Source organism: Periplaneta americana, chromosome 4 (assembly GCF_040183065.1).
Source record: "Periplaneta americana isolate PAMFEO1 chromosome 4, P.americana_PAMFEO1_priV1, whole genome shotgun sequence".
Lineage (NCBI taxonomy): Eukaryota > Metazoa > Arthropoda > Insecta > Blattodea > Blattidae > Periplaneta > Periplaneta americana.
The window spans coordinates 19,212,389-19,229,535 of NC_091120.1; the positions used below are offsets into that span (position 1 = coordinate 19,212,389).

The window sequence follows — 17,147 nt, forward strand, 5'->3', positions numbered from 1 at the left end:
AGATGCATTTTGGTTGAATTTTTTGAACCCGGACAGACCATAAATGCTGTCCGCTATATTCAGACAGTTTTGAAGCTCCGCCGTGCATTGCGGGAGAAACGCCCTGGAAAGAAGATCATCCTGCAACACTATAACGCGTGGCCTCACACTGATCGTGTCACCGTGGAGAAAATCAGAACATTTGGGTGGGAAACTCTTCCGCAATCTTCCTACAGTCCCGACTTGGCACCCTCTGACTACCATCTTTTCGGTTCTGTAAAGGAGCAGCTGCGAGGCCAACGCTACGAGACGCTGGAGGACATCCGGAAAGCAGTGCGTCAGTGTCTTCGGGAAGATGAAACGGACTTCTACAGCAAGGGAATTTTCAAACTTATAGAACGGTATGCAAAGAAATTGAGACTATGTTGAAAAGTGACACAAAAGTCTGTAGATTAAGATGATGTACCTGGTTTGTTTAAAAAATAAAAATTAAGATCTATAACAAATTTGTTGCTCATACAGTAATTGAAGAGTCCACTACAAGAATGATGGATGTCATTTGGAATACATTTTTCAGGAGAAGCAATTGAAAGTTTGAAATGCTTAGCGCTCAAAGCTTAACTGTGATTTTCCGATCATTACTGGACAATGAATATCAGTGTTAATGCCATTTAACTCTGTATGTGCATTCTATATTTATTTTATTTATTTATTTTATTTATTTATTATTTTGCTAATAATTGTAACATAAAATATAATATATATACAGAAAAACTTTAGCTCGCCCCTGAAAGAGTAGAACTCGTGCTCAGGGGCGGATTCCTGAATTGAAATAATAATTATACAATGCAATTTGTCTTAGGCCTACTGTGCAATTATAGCATATAAATTTAAATTTACAATTTTTCAATTTTTATAAAATCCATACATAACTTTTTAAATTTAATACTATAACTATTAGAATTGACAAGATTAGGATACTTAAATATGAATTTGTTATATATTCTTGGGCCTAAATTACTATTGTGATTAAATACTGTAACAGTGTTGCATTTTGGTTCAAACAATCTTAAAGAATTCATACCTTTTGTTTCATAACTATGAGAATACAATTCAAAATTATTTCGATTTTTATGTGTGAATTTTATTAATGCAATATAATAAATCTGTCTTACGTTAAGTACATTAAAGTCTAGAAAGAAATTTTGAGATGGAAAATCAATAGGTTTATGAAGACATATTTTAATTATTTTCTTCTGTAATAAATAAAGTGGATTAATATTGGATTTAAATGAGCTACCCCATCCTATAATTCCATACATAATTACCGATTGAAATAAAGTTAAATATATTGTACGTAATAAACTTATTGACAAGTAATTCCTCAATAAAACAAAATAATATATTATTTTACGTAATTTATTACAAAGGTAATTAATGTGTTGGTTCCATTTTAAATGACTATCGAAAATTATGCCTAAATACTAAACTTCAGAGGACTCTTTAATAATCGGACATTTACACTGTATATGACAACAATCAGAATTATGTAATTTAATACTTAATATAGATGTAGGAGGTTTGTTACTTTTTCAGATAATGAGAATGGAATAATTATGGTTTTATTTTCGTATGTCTTAAGCTATACATTGACAGTCTTGGTTCATTTTCGACAAGAAAGTGACATCCATCATTCTTGCAGTGGACTCTTCAATAATATTACATTATAAACTGGTTTCATAATACATCACATATTCATTTTGTATGAGGTCTCGCCCACCTCATTGAATACTACACGGCTACTATGAAATAGTCAATATGTATTATTACTATTTAATACGAGAAAAATTCGTACCGGCACCGGGAATCGAGCCCAGGACCTCTCAGCTCTGCGCGCTGAGCACTCTTTCCAACTGAGCTATGTCGGGACATATTGGCTATTTCATAATAGCCGTGTAGTATTCAATGAGGTGGGCGAGACCTCATACAAAATTAATAAGAGATGTATTAACTGTTAGCAATTGTCACGAACTGATGTTGAATTTGGCCACAAAGTCATTTAAAATATGCGCTCCTGCATATATATGACTTGTATCGTCTTAAATGCAGGTAGTAAGGCCGTAAAAGCATTACGAGAGGGGTTCGGCCGGCGCCGTGGTTCGTGTCCCGGCATAGCTCAGTTGGAAAGAGCGCTCAGCGCGCAGAGCTGAGAGGTCCTGGGTTCGATTCCCGGTGCCGGTACGAATTTTTCTCGTATTAAATGGTAATTGTTTCATAATATACTGTTTTGAGTAGCGTATTTCGGAAGAAAGCCAAAACAATTATGACAATCACAGATCGATACCGAATCCGTCTTGAGAATGATTGACATTCCAAAATATATGAAGAACTCACTAAAATACGTGTTGATGGAATATTGAAACTGGACTTTATTTTCGCAGAGCGTAAGACCATTCTTGGACCAAAAGAATGCAAGAATACCTCCATCTTAAAAAAAGGAAAAAGCTCTTACATTTTAATGATGTTTGCAATCTCGTATTCATGCAAATTAAGTTTCTCGTCTATGACTGTCATTAAAACAAAAGCGAGAAATCTCCCTGAACTTTAATATGATATCATCTTGTGCGTATCGAATGTAGAGTTCAGACCTGAGAAGTTACTTTCTCAAAAACAGGCACATTTATTGCTTGTATTATTTTTTATTTTACAATATTACTGAAACATCTTTTTTCTTCAACGTTATTTATACAGGGACATCCTTTTATTTTTACTTCAATTTGTATTGTACCTGAGTTTTTTAATGTACTTCACTCCCACTCCTTCTACTAATGAAGTTCAACCGTTCTCCATACAGAACAAGGCCGCATATACAGTCATAGTAGCCTTACGGTCATAGTAAACAGTACGTTCCAAAAATATGTTCGCGTCTTCCAGTGACGAAAGAGCTTTTAATATTTCATCATTTTCCATTTGCCTACGTCGCATCCCGGTTTCCCCCACCTGCCTCTATTCGCCTCTCTGTGAATGCTAGTGGCCGGGCTGTCTTAGCTCTTTTCTGGGAACATTAATTTCTGTTAGGAATTGGACGTCTACGTAATATTATACCCATACAATTGTTTAAAGTAACTTAAATAAAAGGGCCTCGTTAAGTAATTAACTGTCACGTGATTTCCTCCCTTTCTACGACGCTGCGACGTAACCACTTGGACTGACAGTAGATAGCATGTCTGAGTAATTTTATCTTTTCGGATCAGGCAGAAGTGAAGATTGAATTTACAGTACGTGAGGTCTCTTTTATAGAGTAGGTACAGAATTATTTCAACATGAGTTACTGATACAAAGTACGAACCTGGTAATTGGAATTACGTACAATAGTCTATAGTGCGATAATATGCACATTAGAACTGAAGCCTATATCGAAATGAACAGCCACCATTTTCAAAAATGTTTTTAAATATCCATATTATGATTATTTTTCAATTTAACTTCATTCCCTATGGTGCACGTTAATGTGTTGTAGACAGTATAATATACACTGCATAATGAATACGTCCGCATGGACAGCTCAGTTCGTGAGTAAAAACACTCATTGTAATACTGTACTGTATTTTGATTAAACAAAAACCTAATGGAAATTATCAAACTCAAAAGCGTGATATTTCCTAGTTTACGTAAATGGATGAACTACTTTTCTTCCCTCCTATACCGAGTAAAGTGATTTGTTTGTATATTACGCCAGTATCATCGAACTCCAGTCGTGGAAGGGAGTGGCAAACGGCGTTTCAGGTTCTTAATCGTTGATCCAAAGGTACAGCCAGGTTAATATTAGAAATGTTAGTAAAATAAAATGATGTCCCTGTATTTCTAAATACAGGGACATCATTTTATTTTTACTAACATTTTTAATATTAACCTGCTATATCTTTGGATTAAAGGCCTAGAACCGGAAACACCGCTTGCTCCCCCTTCCAAGACTGGAGTTCGATGATACTGGCGTAAAATGCAGATCACTTTACTAGGTATAGGAGGGAAGAAAAGTAGTTCATCCATTTATGTAAACTAGGAAATATCGCAATTTTGACTTTGATAATTTTCATTAGGCTTTTGTTTAACCAAAATGCAGTACTGTATTAACACTGAGGGTGCTATTCATAGACATTTCGCTAGCCCGCGCTACGAGCGTGCTAAACTAGCCCCGACTGTCGACTGGTTACTTGTACGGGATTCATAGCATAGCATATCGCTAACACTGGTTTATGAAAAACGTTAGTTCGCTGATCATCCACCGGAAGCCCGCGCTAAGAATGTCTATGAATACGGCCCTTAGTGTTTTTACTCACGAACTGAGCTATCCATTCGGACGTATTAATTATGCAGTGTATATTGTACTGTTACAGCACATTAGCGTACAATATAGAGAATGAAGTTAAATTCAAAAATAATCATAATATGCATATTTAAATACATTTTTTAAAATTATGGCCGTTCATTTCGATACAGGCTTCAGTTCTGTTGTGCATATTATCGCACTATAGAATATTTTACCTAATTCCAACTACCATTTTCGTCCTTCGTACGAGTAGCTCACGTTGAAATAATTCTGTACCTACTCTATAAAAGAGTACCTTACGTACTGTAAATTTAATCTTCACTTCTGCCCGACCCGAAAAGATAAAATTACTCAGAAATGTTATCTATTGTCCGTTCAAGTGGTTTTGTCGCAGGGTCGTAGAAAGGGAGGGGGGAAATCACGTGACAGTTAATTACTTAACGAGACCCTTTTACTTAAGTTATTTTAAACAGTTGTATAATATTACGTAGACGTCCAATTCCTAACAGAAATTAAAGGTTTCAATAAAGAGCTAAGCCAGCACAGCTAGTAGACTTTACAGAGAGGCGAACAGAAGCAGATGGGGGAAACCGGGATGCGGACGACAGTACCTGTGCGAAAATATGATTCAATATTGAAAGATTTTTCGTCACTGGAATACGTGAACATATTTCTGGAACGTACTATACTCACTAACTCAGTACTGCATACGCGGCCTCGGCTCTGTGTGGAGAACGGTTGGAAGTTTACTAGTAGAGGGGGTGGGAGTGAAGTACATTAAAAAACTCAGGTACAATAAAAATTGAAATAAAAATAAAATGATGTCCCTGTATAAAAAAGGTATATTAAAAAGGCGTTATTTGTTTTATTTTGTAAATCATGTCTCGACTCCCTCAACTCTTTTCAGGTCGCGACCCACACTTTGGTAACCACTGCTCTAGTTAATATAAAGTCTGTTCAAGCTCTCAATCATACCCGACCCTGTATTACAGCGCTTGAATCGGGCTTCAGCACCAGACCCATGGCTGCCGTAGTGAAAGCTTCTAGGCCGAGGTTTGGTAAATATTCATGAATGTACACATCATCTCTTATTATTTGTTTTTCTGTACTTCGAACTTGAGGGTACAGATGTGGCTTTCCGTCTTCATTCCTGTAAGCTAATATAACACATTAGTTACCGGCGTGGTATAGGGGTTAGCGAGTGATTCTTATTAGGCCTACGGAGCTGAGATCTGGAGTGGATTTCAATCCTGCTTTCACTCATTAATTGCTTAGATTTTTCCAGTCGTGTCTAACTATACGGTAGATGTGAGGTAATTAATTCCCTGTAGCCTATATTCTGGAACTCATCTCTCGCCAAAACACTGTCATTATGCCACCAATTCCACGAGTTCTATGTAACTAGATACTCCGTATAACTTACACATTGTGATGTCCGTCAAGCATGAAGATGATACCATCTGAGAATTACACAGTGAAGGGTGATACAGTTAGGTTTATTCGTTCGCTGAATGTTGAAATACACGTAATATCAGCTACATTGTTTTCGTTTTGATTTACTATATAATATTATAACATGAAATTTAATAAATCGCCAATTATTACACCACAGAGCTAAGCACCTCATCACATAAAAATTCACCATTTTTTAAATTATGCATTAAATTCATTGAATTATGTACAATATGGAATCTGAATTTCAGCTCGGAGTTCTTTACCAAAATTTGCATATAATTTTTTTAAACAATTATCAATATCATCTTTTGAAATTTAAAAAATCATCTAGCAAATTCTTAAAGATTCCCTGCAGATTATACAGTTTCATTTAAACCACTCAGAAGGCCTTAATTAAGGATATGCTAATTTTAAATAAAATCTTTAATTTATAAGTATAATTTTATAGTCATCTTCTAAGATTTTATTTTATATTGACTATTACACTCTTACTACGTCATACTGCTTTTGACCAATAAAACGGTACGAAAGGACGTATTTCAACCAATCATGGCTGCTTATCGCACAATTTTATCGCGTCCCTAGCATTTGTTTCTTTGTTTGCCAACATTTGAAACTGCGCTGGTCTGGACGTCAAAAAAAAAATATATATATATATATATATAATTACAAACCACTCCAGTCGATGTACAGCAATTACAAATATGACTCGCATTGGCATTCAAGAACAAGAATTAATAAAAATCACTCATCATACCTATGCATCTTCTGAAATCCGATTTACAAATAAATGAAGAGCACCATTCGGAAATCCTGAATAAGTTGAATACACCATGTAGGCCTAAATCAACGAGTTCCACTTCTATTACGCACACGTCCAATATAACATCAATTGAACCACCAACCACATTCAAATTTGAAAATTGTACATTCAATAATTATTCCTTTTAAAATTATTCATTCGGAAATTCTGAATAAGTTGAATACACCATGTAGGCCTAAAACAACGAGTTCCACTTCTATTACGCACACGTCCAATATAACATCAATTGAACCACCAACCACATTCAAATTTGAAAATTGCACATTCAATAATTATTCCTTTTAAAATTATTCATTCGGAAATTCTGAATAAGTTGAATACACCATGTAGGCCTAAATCAACGAGTTCCACTTCTATTACGCACACGTTCAATATAACATCAATTGAACCACCAACCACATTCAAATTTGAAAATTGTACATTCAATAATTATTCCTTTTAAAATTATTCATTCGGAAATTCTGAATAAGTTGAATACACCATGTAGGCCTAAAACAACGAGTTCCACTTCTATTACGCACACGTCCAATATAACATCAATTGAACCACCAACCACATTCAAATTTGAAAATTGTACATTCAATAATTATTCCTTTTAAAATTATTCATTCGGAAATTCTGAATAAGTTGAATACACCATGTAGGCCTAAAACAACGAGTTCCACTTCTATTACGCACACGTCCAATATAACATCAATTGAACCACCAACCACATTCAAATTTGAAAATTGTACATTCAATAATTATTCCTTTTAAAATTATTCATTCGGAAATTCTGAATAAGTTGAATACACCATGTAGGCTTAAATCAACGAGTTCCACTTCTTTTACGCACACGTCCAATATAACATCAATTGAACCACCAACCACATTCAAATTTGAAAATTGTACATTCAATAATTATTCCTTTTAAAATGATTCATTCGGAAATTCTGAATAAGTTGAATACACCATGTAGGCCTAAATCAACGAGTTCCACTTCTATTACGCACACGTCCAATATAACATCAATTGAACCACCAACCACATTCAAATTTGAAAATTGTACATTCAATATTATTCCTTTTAAAATTATTCATGTTTATTTTTTATGTCATCGTCGTTAATTAAAACTTTTCTAACACTTGTGTATATTAGTTAGGTTATGTTACAGCCTCTGCTATATGATATTATGGATAGAGATTGTTTAATATTAAGATTTATTGAAAATCATCTGTCAAGTGACGTTGATTACTGGGATCCGGATAACTGAAGTGGAATGCAACTGCTTTAATAAAAATGAAACTGAATCAACAAAGCCTTCTTTACTAGTAACATTGCCATCGTGTATAATAGATCGAGAACTTCTCGACGAGACAACGAGTTATCTAACTCGTTGCGACGAGAAGGCATTACTCACTACTGCCATCTAGCGTAATATTTGTAATGTTGAGATGGTACAAATACATTTGAAGACAGTTGTATTTTCGCAAGTCAATTAATATTTTATTGTATTGGAGTACTTCGTTACTTCTAATCTTTATATACTTTCTTCTAATCGTGTAATAGTCAATTAAATCCCACTCGAGTTTTCATTTTCTCTAGATAAATCAAAACGTCTAGTGAGATTACTGTTGATAATCAATGGTGCTGAATTATTACATTTTATTTTTGTAGCAATATTCATATTTAATTATATTTATTTGCTATTAATTTCTGATCCTCGTGGTTCATCCTTAATTAAGGCCGGACGATTTATTTCTCTCTCTCTCTCTGTCTCTCTCTCTCTCTCTCTCTCTCTCTCTATATATATATATATATATATATATATATATATATATATATTACTTACTTACTTACAAATGGCTTTTAAGGAACCCGAAGGTTCATTGCCGCCCTCACATAAGCCCGCCATATTCCGAGGCTTACTGTAGGAATTCGTAACAAGCTGTTTTTTACGGTGATGGGTTGTTAGCCCTTCGCCCAACCCCCAAGCTGGAGGACCACCCCTTATCGGCTGTCCACGACTGCTTATTCAATATATTCGCAGCTACCCTCCATATCTGGAGGCCGTCTCCTCTATCCGCAACCTGAGGACGCGCCATGCCGTGGTGATAGGGACCCACCATACATGGATATATATATATATATATATATATATATATATATATATATATATATGTATATAAAATACAATCTTTTACTTACTTATTAAAATATTGAAGACAGCCCATTTAAAATAATATCGCTATTTGTTACTATTTAATTTTCAGTTTTACAATATTTTACATCTCGTATAAGGCTAGTAACCTATCTCAGGGAAAATTACATTACTTCCAAGCCTCAAAAGAACCGTATAAGGATAGATATCCCAAAAATTATGATGCAGTATAAACCTAGAGGACATCGTCGACCAGGAAGACCTTTTAGAAAACTGCTAGATGGGGCTGAAACAGGTCTACAGAGGCCTAATTCCGAAGGATGATGATGATGATAATTTTTTATTTGTACAGTATTTATATCAGTGCCTTTTATTTATATTTTTATGTATTTCGCTTTCCATTTTTTCATATTTATAGCATAAATAATTATTTATAATTTTGTACTGCCTATAGTAATTTGGATTTTTCTCTGTTATAGAAAAATAAATTAAGGAGGCACAGAATTGTGAATCTTGAAATTTGTATCTTAAATAAGAAACTTTTTCTGTAAACCTGTTCAAGCTTTTACAGCCCATAAACACACAACTTTACTTTATGCTGAAACATTGGTTTTCCTGTAATTTATTTCCTTACTGAGTAATAATTTTTCCCCTTTTGTACATTTTTTCAGTGATTTTCACTACATTACCCTCTGTAACATCTCCAAAATTTAACAATTATTTTTTTAATATTCTTTCAGTACACGTAAAACATCCAAATAAGCAATTCCTCAAAATTTAACTTTTTTAGATTAAACAGAAGCTGAGGAAAGGTTAATTTTGTGTGAATAAACTAAACTTCGTAAAATCAACGTTAAAACAAGACTTGTATGCATCTTACACTACGCCCCCTCCTCAAATAAACGAAAAATTAACATGGATATATAATTTTAGTATAACCATAATATGATATACCATTTTAAACAGGAATAATAAAAAATAAATTCGAAGAATGAAAAAAAAAAACATTTCCCGCCCAAAATCCATAAATTCATTAACAATGAGCGTTAAATTAAAACTTGTAACCCCTTCCCAGGAAATCGAAAAGTTGAAATGGGACAATTTTAGTACAGTCATATATGACATACCATTGTAAAGAACGAAAACCAAATAATACATTGGAAGATTAATAAATAAAATTTTCACCCAAAATCAAATTCCCAGAAGTTTCCTAGTATCCGATACTCGTTACATAAGCTGTTAAGTCGGCCATTGTTGTATAATCATAAAGGATGCATATTTTCCCAGGACCAAAAATATATTACAAAATGACTAGAATCACGACATAACTCTCCACAGATACACATCATGTACAGTGTGACCCGCCGAAGTGGTGTACAACTAGAAAATGGGTCACAGTTCTGCCATCTATCCGCAATATGCGGAACCCGAATCACGCAAGTGAAGTGGGTAGGCATTGGATACACACACACACATCTAGTAACAAACTATTGAAATTTTTTTCAAAAAGAAGCCACTGTGTAAACACAAAAACGACCTATGTAACGAGTACCGGGTACTCCCTTGTCACTTAAAAAAGTAGGCCCTAAATATTGAATGAGAAAATTATATTGCTAAATAACACTTAAAACTCTAACTTAACATTACTTAATCTAATTAATTTCACTGAATACTTTCATGGTGATATTTTCTACATATATTTATGAATTTCCGTGTATATTGTTACATCTCTTGACATTTGATGAATGCGGATTATCTGACGTCACTCATAGCATGGTGTGCATAAATCGTCCTGCGCAAGAAAGACTCAAAAGGAACCAGTAAAGAAAGGTTAAGTCAACAACAGTAGTAGTAGTAGTAGTAGTAGTAGTAATAGTAGTAGTAGTAGTGGTAGTAGTAGTAGTAGTAGTGGTAGTAGCAGTAGTAGCAGTAGTAGTGGTGGTAGTAGTAGTAGTAGTAGTAGTAATAGTAGTGGTAGTAGCAGTAGTAGCAGTAGTGGTAGTGGTGGTAGTAGTAGTAGTAGTAGTAGTAGTAGTAATAGTAGTAGTAGTAGTAGTAGTAGTAGTAGTAGTAGTGGTAGTAGCAGTAGTAGCAGTAGTGGTAGTGGTGGTAGTAGTAGTAGTAGTAGTAATAGTAGTAGTAGTAGTAGTAGTAATAGTAGTAGTAGTAGTAGTGGTAGTAGCAGTAGTGGTAGTGGTAGTAGTAGTAGTAGTAGTAGTAGTAATAGTAGTAATAGTAGTAGTAGTAATAGTAGTAGTAATAGTAGTAGTAGTAATAGTAGTAGTAATAGTAGTAGCAATAGTAGTAGTAGTAGTAGTGGTAGTAGTAGTAGTAATAGTAGTAGTAATAGTAGTAGTAGTAGTAATAATAGTAGTAGTAGTGGTGGTAGTAGTAGTAGTAGTAGTAGTAGTAGTAGTAATAGTAGTAGTAGTAATAGTAGTAGTAGTAATAGTAGTAGTAGTAGTGGTGGTAGTAGTAGTAGTAGTAGTAGTAGTAGTAATAGTAGTAGTAGTAATAGTAGTAGTAGTAATAGTAGTGGTAGTAGTAGTAGTAGTAGTAGTAGTAATATACAATTCTGCAACATAAACTCAATTGTTGTATTTTTCCTTGCATTTAAACTTCCCTGTTTACTTTACACACATACTACTGAAGCGACTGTACTAGGATTGTTAACTGAATATTCTGGGTAAGTAAAATATAGTAACTAAAATAAGATCATGCACAATGTTATAGTTACAGCCAACAGCCAAGTCCACTTTATTTGCATGCTTGTCTTTTATAAATGTCTTGTTTAGTGTGTACACTTCCACTGGAGGTCCGATTTTTACGTATTCGAATCTTGAATACATTTACTTTGCTGAAAATTAATACAATTTCAAACCATCAGTCATCAAAATGGTGACATATCAGAGCTAGTGAACTGCACAACAATGACCATCGTGAAAAAACGGATTATAATAACGCAATCGGAGCACGATCTGTGCATCTTGAAAATGGTCGCAGGAATTAATTACTAATCGATTATTTCAGTCGAATCATTGATATACATTTTTTTTCGCGTTGCCTTCATGTTGTTATTGTAAAATCATTTAGTTACATTGCGTGAAACATAGCTCCATAACCTATGTACTTACATAAGGCCAGGAAATATTGAGATTTCCATCAAAAATAGCAAGTTCGCTTTATTTCTAAGAATTCCCGCTAGGATCATTTCTATACTTTGTAGAAACCGAAGTTACCACTAATTATGAACATGCATGAACATAATAGACCTATGTGGGCGACTGATCATGGAGCGGTGGTTTGTTTATCCCTCACCCCATGTTAACCTGTTTCATGCGCTATCGAATAGAGTAAGGTAACCCGTTTTGATTCCACTTTCTCCGTTGCATCAGTGGCGGACGTCTTTTAAACATAATACTGAGTTTAACATAATGCTACGTAACTAATTATCTATTTCTATTGTTTTTTCTTTCTTTGTATGGAGGGACCCGAAGGTTTATACTGCAGCCTGAGGCTTATTGTGCTTACCACTCCTATTCTATTGTAAGAAACATTGTACAAACGTGTGTAAACATCACTTTACCGTCAGTCACTCATCATTTGTAATGTTAGTGTATGAATTTACAAAATATAATCATTGTTCCATACATTAATTTGAAAGTTGAATATCAATCTTCACAGGAAACCAAAAATAATGACGTATAAATAAACATTACGAACCTATACTATTCTTATTTATTATTATTATTATTATTATTATTATTATTATCAATAATTGTCTTATTTTTTATACTTTGTATGTCTCATTTATTTTGACCTGCTGTTCACATTTTATTATGCTTTTTTCTTTCTTTCTGTATGTTATATATTATGTCTGATTTCTACTTACTTGTTGTTTACATTTTATTATTATTATCTTATTCAGTTTTGTGTGTAAAATTGTAGTGTACTTTGTAAATTTGTAGTGTTTCTTGTAACGCAGTTTTACTCCTGGTTGAGTGTTAGAGAAGGCCGTATGGCCTTAACTCTGCCAGGTTAAATAAATTATTATTATTATTATTATTATCTTACTCAGTTTACAACAGTTTTGCAACTCAATTAATTTACACTTTTACTACGTGTACCCGTACATGGGAATGATCCCGAAGACTTCTGACATCTCTTCCTCTGAATTAGTGTATTAATATCTGATTTTAAATCCAATGAAAACAATCGCAAAACTGAAACTAGCTCGAACTGCACTCTGTACCTTTTGCTGAACGAAGCTTGTCTCAGGTTTATTTGTACCTTTTAGTTCTGTTAGGAGTTGGAGACGTGCAGTTTCTATTTAAATAAAGAATGAATAGAGGTCACAAAATAATAAATGTGGACGTCAATAGGACAATAACGTAAACAAAATTTAAACTATAATTACCTGAAATGTCATGTGTGCCATATTTTCCTGTGTGACGAGAAGTGAAATGCTTCTTTACATTGAAATGAGAAATATAATTACTACTTTTTTCACAAATTAAACAATTAATCTTTTCCTCACGAAGTGCACAACAGTATTCGTCTTCCCATTCCTTATGGTGGTAATTTCCAGACGAAAAAGTCACTTTTATAGCGAAGATTAGAGAGGTTTTATTTGGAGTTCCCTGTCATCCAACTCTCCGCGAACACCACAGATGTATCATAAGCAGTGTTTGTGATTGAATCCTACCTTCCCCCACCGAGCGGACTGGTGTGGGGTGAATCAAAGTAGTGACGTCATCTCTCATTGAGAGACAGTAGCCCGCCCATGTGCATGACCTTCGTTTTCTGAAAATTAAGAAAGTTGTATCGTTCCTCATCAAAATGCAAGTAAAATCAGAAAAAGAATCCTATTGTAAGACTCGAGAATGCCATTTCGTTCGTGTGGCGTCATAGCATATTCTGATAACATTCAGTAATAAAAAATTGAATGCTTCTGAAATTCTAACGTAAATTCCAGTTGTAATATAGCTGCTTATTCGTTATTCATTGTAGAAATCTACATTACTTGCTGCGCGAGAGTGAAAGTGCGTACGTATTTCATGCACAAGGAACTGGTTATCGAGGTAGCATAATACGTGAGGATGAGCGAGTTGCTTCGATGGTACAAACAAAGTGAAATAAGTCACGCAAGTTTATCATTATAAAGTTCGTTCAAAGGGCCTCACGATGTAATCCTACGATAACTCCATACTGAATAATAAGGAATGTTTTATAATGGCGCTCTAAATTGAGTTTTCTGAGTGGTAATAACTTTTCACAAACTAAACACTACACTCCATTTTCTATCTCCGAAAAAAAAAAATCACTTTCCCACAGAGGATTCAGTTGAAACCCTGAGCGTCGTTCAACTTCACTCGCCAACCACAGCCTACTATATACAGTCACGAAACTTGAGTTGTGAGGGTGCTAGAAACAATAGACTGTGCCGGTACTATTTCGCATTGTCTGTAATGAGGCGATATTAGCGATCCTAGTGGTTAGCAACTATCTATGTATGCATATTTACTACGTATTGAGCTTCGTGACTGTATATACTAGACTGTACTGTAACTGACTCTCAAAAACTCTGTTTATGTGCAACATCGGTTGACTACGTAGTTTAGTTCGTGTTTTAAGTGCTGCAATAGATTTTTGTCGTTAACTGACTTCAGCGAGACAAGAAAGTCAAAAGAGCCTAGAAGTTTGGCAATCTTTATAACAATGCATACAAGTGAAAGAACTAAATGCACGCCGTGAAAATTCACACGAACGCCCTCCGTTGGTCTTCAATGGCGAAGCGAAGGTGTAGGCCTAAATACTGGGTAGGCTGAAAAAATCTACTTACCTTATATCTTTTTATACAGCAGATGTTTCTCGGCTTTTCTAACAAAATATTTTGTGACAAACATACACACATGTACTTTTGATTAATAACGCTCAACAACGCAGCCCATTCATACTACAGTCCACACCTGTGGAGTAACGGTCAGCGCGTCCGGCCGCGAAACCAGGTGGCCCGGGTTCGAATCCCGGTCGGGACAAGTTACCTGGTTGAGGTTTTTCTCGGGGTTTTCCCTCAACCCAATACGAGCAAATGCTGGGTAACTTTCGGTGCTGGACCCAGGACTCATTTCACCGGCATTATCACCTTCATTTCATTCAGACACTAAATAACCTAGATGTTGATACAGCGTCGTAAAATAACCCAATAAAATAAAAATAAATTCATAGTACACTAATATAGCGCGACATATATGGTGACAGTAGCCTATAAGGCTAGCCTCGTTTAGCACGGAGATGTAGCGAATCGATACCGCCTCTCTGGTTCTCCCTCAAGCTTACGAGTCAAGATCGTAGCCATGCCTTTAGAGGCTTGTGACCACAAGCCTCACCTCACACTGAACTCTCGGATCCTGGAATGACTGCCAACAGTGGACTTATTATGTGGAAGGATCGAGTTAAACCAAGTGTTACGATAGGTGCATCATTATTACGAACTTATAGGCCTAATGTTAGTAGGTATAATAACTCAATTTTTTTTTTGGCGTAGAATAAGCCTTAAATGTCTCCTTAAGAGCTTTGTCACTGTTGGTCTTACATATCGCCCATGCGCAAATTTGTAACAACTGGATAATACGCACGGTAGAGCAATGTCGATAGTCGATGTTACTCACTGGCCACTAGTCACCGGGCTGTAACAAGCCGTGTCAAACAAAAGACAATCGAAATGGTGGTAGTAAAATTCGCGACTATATTCTTAAATAAATCACTCCATTAGTCAAGTGCAAGGTTTATGCAGTACAACGACGATGTTTTGAATGCATCAAAAGAAAATGCATATGTAATAAGATGTTAAAGTAGGTTATGACAATGAAATAAAGAAAAAAAAAGGATGTGTTTCACGGAATATCATTTAAATAACAGAAAGCAAATTTACAGTTAATGTTCACCAAAGCGTTAAGTACGTAATTATGACCGCGCTGCAGTTTTATTTGTGGCCTAGAGAAAATAACTAGCCTTTTACGAAAAAAAAAAAAAAAAAAAAAAAAAAAACTTTTAGGGGCTATAAAATTATTCACCTCTTTAATTATATTATTGTTTATCAATATCACGAAACAAAAACAGTCATAAGTGCCATGACCGACTAGAAACATCGATACCGAAGAGTTAAACCCATTCGGCCGTGATGAAACAAAAGAGAGATTTTAGTTCGAGATAAAATGGAAACAATTTTGATTACCCTACTGTTAGTAATTGGAGATAGCTTGTAATATCTGTCTTAATCTTCTATGTAGAAATGTCGTCCAAACAAATTGGTGGTTCAGGGAAAAATCATTGAAATAGATGAGGATAACAGTGGTGCTATCTCTCAGTAATGTTCAGAACGAAGGAGGTAGAGAGAAAAAGAAACAAATTTCTCCTTCTAACGACACCACAGACCAAAATCATGTTCTTATGTTGGTAACATTGTGTATTTAGTTAAATTTGGTCGTAACCGTAACGACACGGTTCAACGCTACCGTGCTAATTCTCCAGTTCAGCGCTTAATTTTTGCACAAACCACATTTTGCTCTTCACAACACACTTCCTAAATTTAGTGATTGACCACGAGTAGCTTAATCAAGCTGCTTCCTTCGTGAAAGAAATGGCGTATAATCTTCTTGGATAATGAATTCTGTATATTGTTATGCTTACAACAAAGCTGATATTTCAAGACTGAAGACAAATGAGCGTGTTTTCAAAACTAGACTTGGGTAGTCCTGAAACTTCATCTTCACTGTCTCGGAACTACATACAAGTCCTATCAACACGTCGAACCTATCTGTCCCCATGTTGGAACCTGTACATGCAGTTCCGAAAAGTTGGAAATGTAAAATTCCCGGACATGGTGGAATACCCGTAAGTCTGTTTGTGAAATAATTAAATTTACCGTATTCCAACCATAGTGGAAATGGATGATAACAATACCATCACCATTCGAGTCAAATTAAAGAATAATGCTCTATTTTAATATAAATTCATACAGTACAACACAAAAAAGGAAATATAATTTTATGCTCGACCATGCCGAAATGTAGTAATTATACACCTGGTAGCAGTCCTTTAATGCATGTCATTAAAGTACACCTATTCATTAAAGTTCAGGTGTTCAGCCAATCACAAGTCAGCTTTGTACCGTTATATCGATTATTCTCGGATATGCAATCGAAAGACAATTAGCGAAAAGTCACGGAGGCTGGAAATCCAATACTGTCGCAGAAGGTTATGTTCTGTTACTATAATAATTAGCGTTAATTGTAAATAATATTCAAATAAATTCAATTTGTCATCTCGTTTTTCAATTCTAAATCAATTTCCAGGTTATATCAGAGTAATCTTCATCTTATTCTCTGCCAAGGTCAATGACATTCGGCCTCGGAAAA

General features: G+C 34.9%; 1 protein-coding gene across 1 annotated transcript in view; it reads right to left on the bottom strand.

Moving 5' to 3' along the window:
• Window positions 1–13,501, bottom strand: part of LOC138697560 (aspartate aminotransferase, cytoplasmic-like) — a 41,996-nt gene extending 28,495 nt beyond the window's left edge. Inside the window, exon 1 of the mRNA XM_069822903.1 lies at window positions 13,145–13,501. Within this exon, the coding sequence (XP_069679004.1) occupies window positions 13,145–13,165 (21 nt within the window). The 5' untranslated portion in view covers window positions 13,166–13,501. The remainder of the gene's footprint in view (window positions 1–13,144) is intronic.
• Window positions 13,502–17,147: the final 3,646 nt, after the last annotated feature.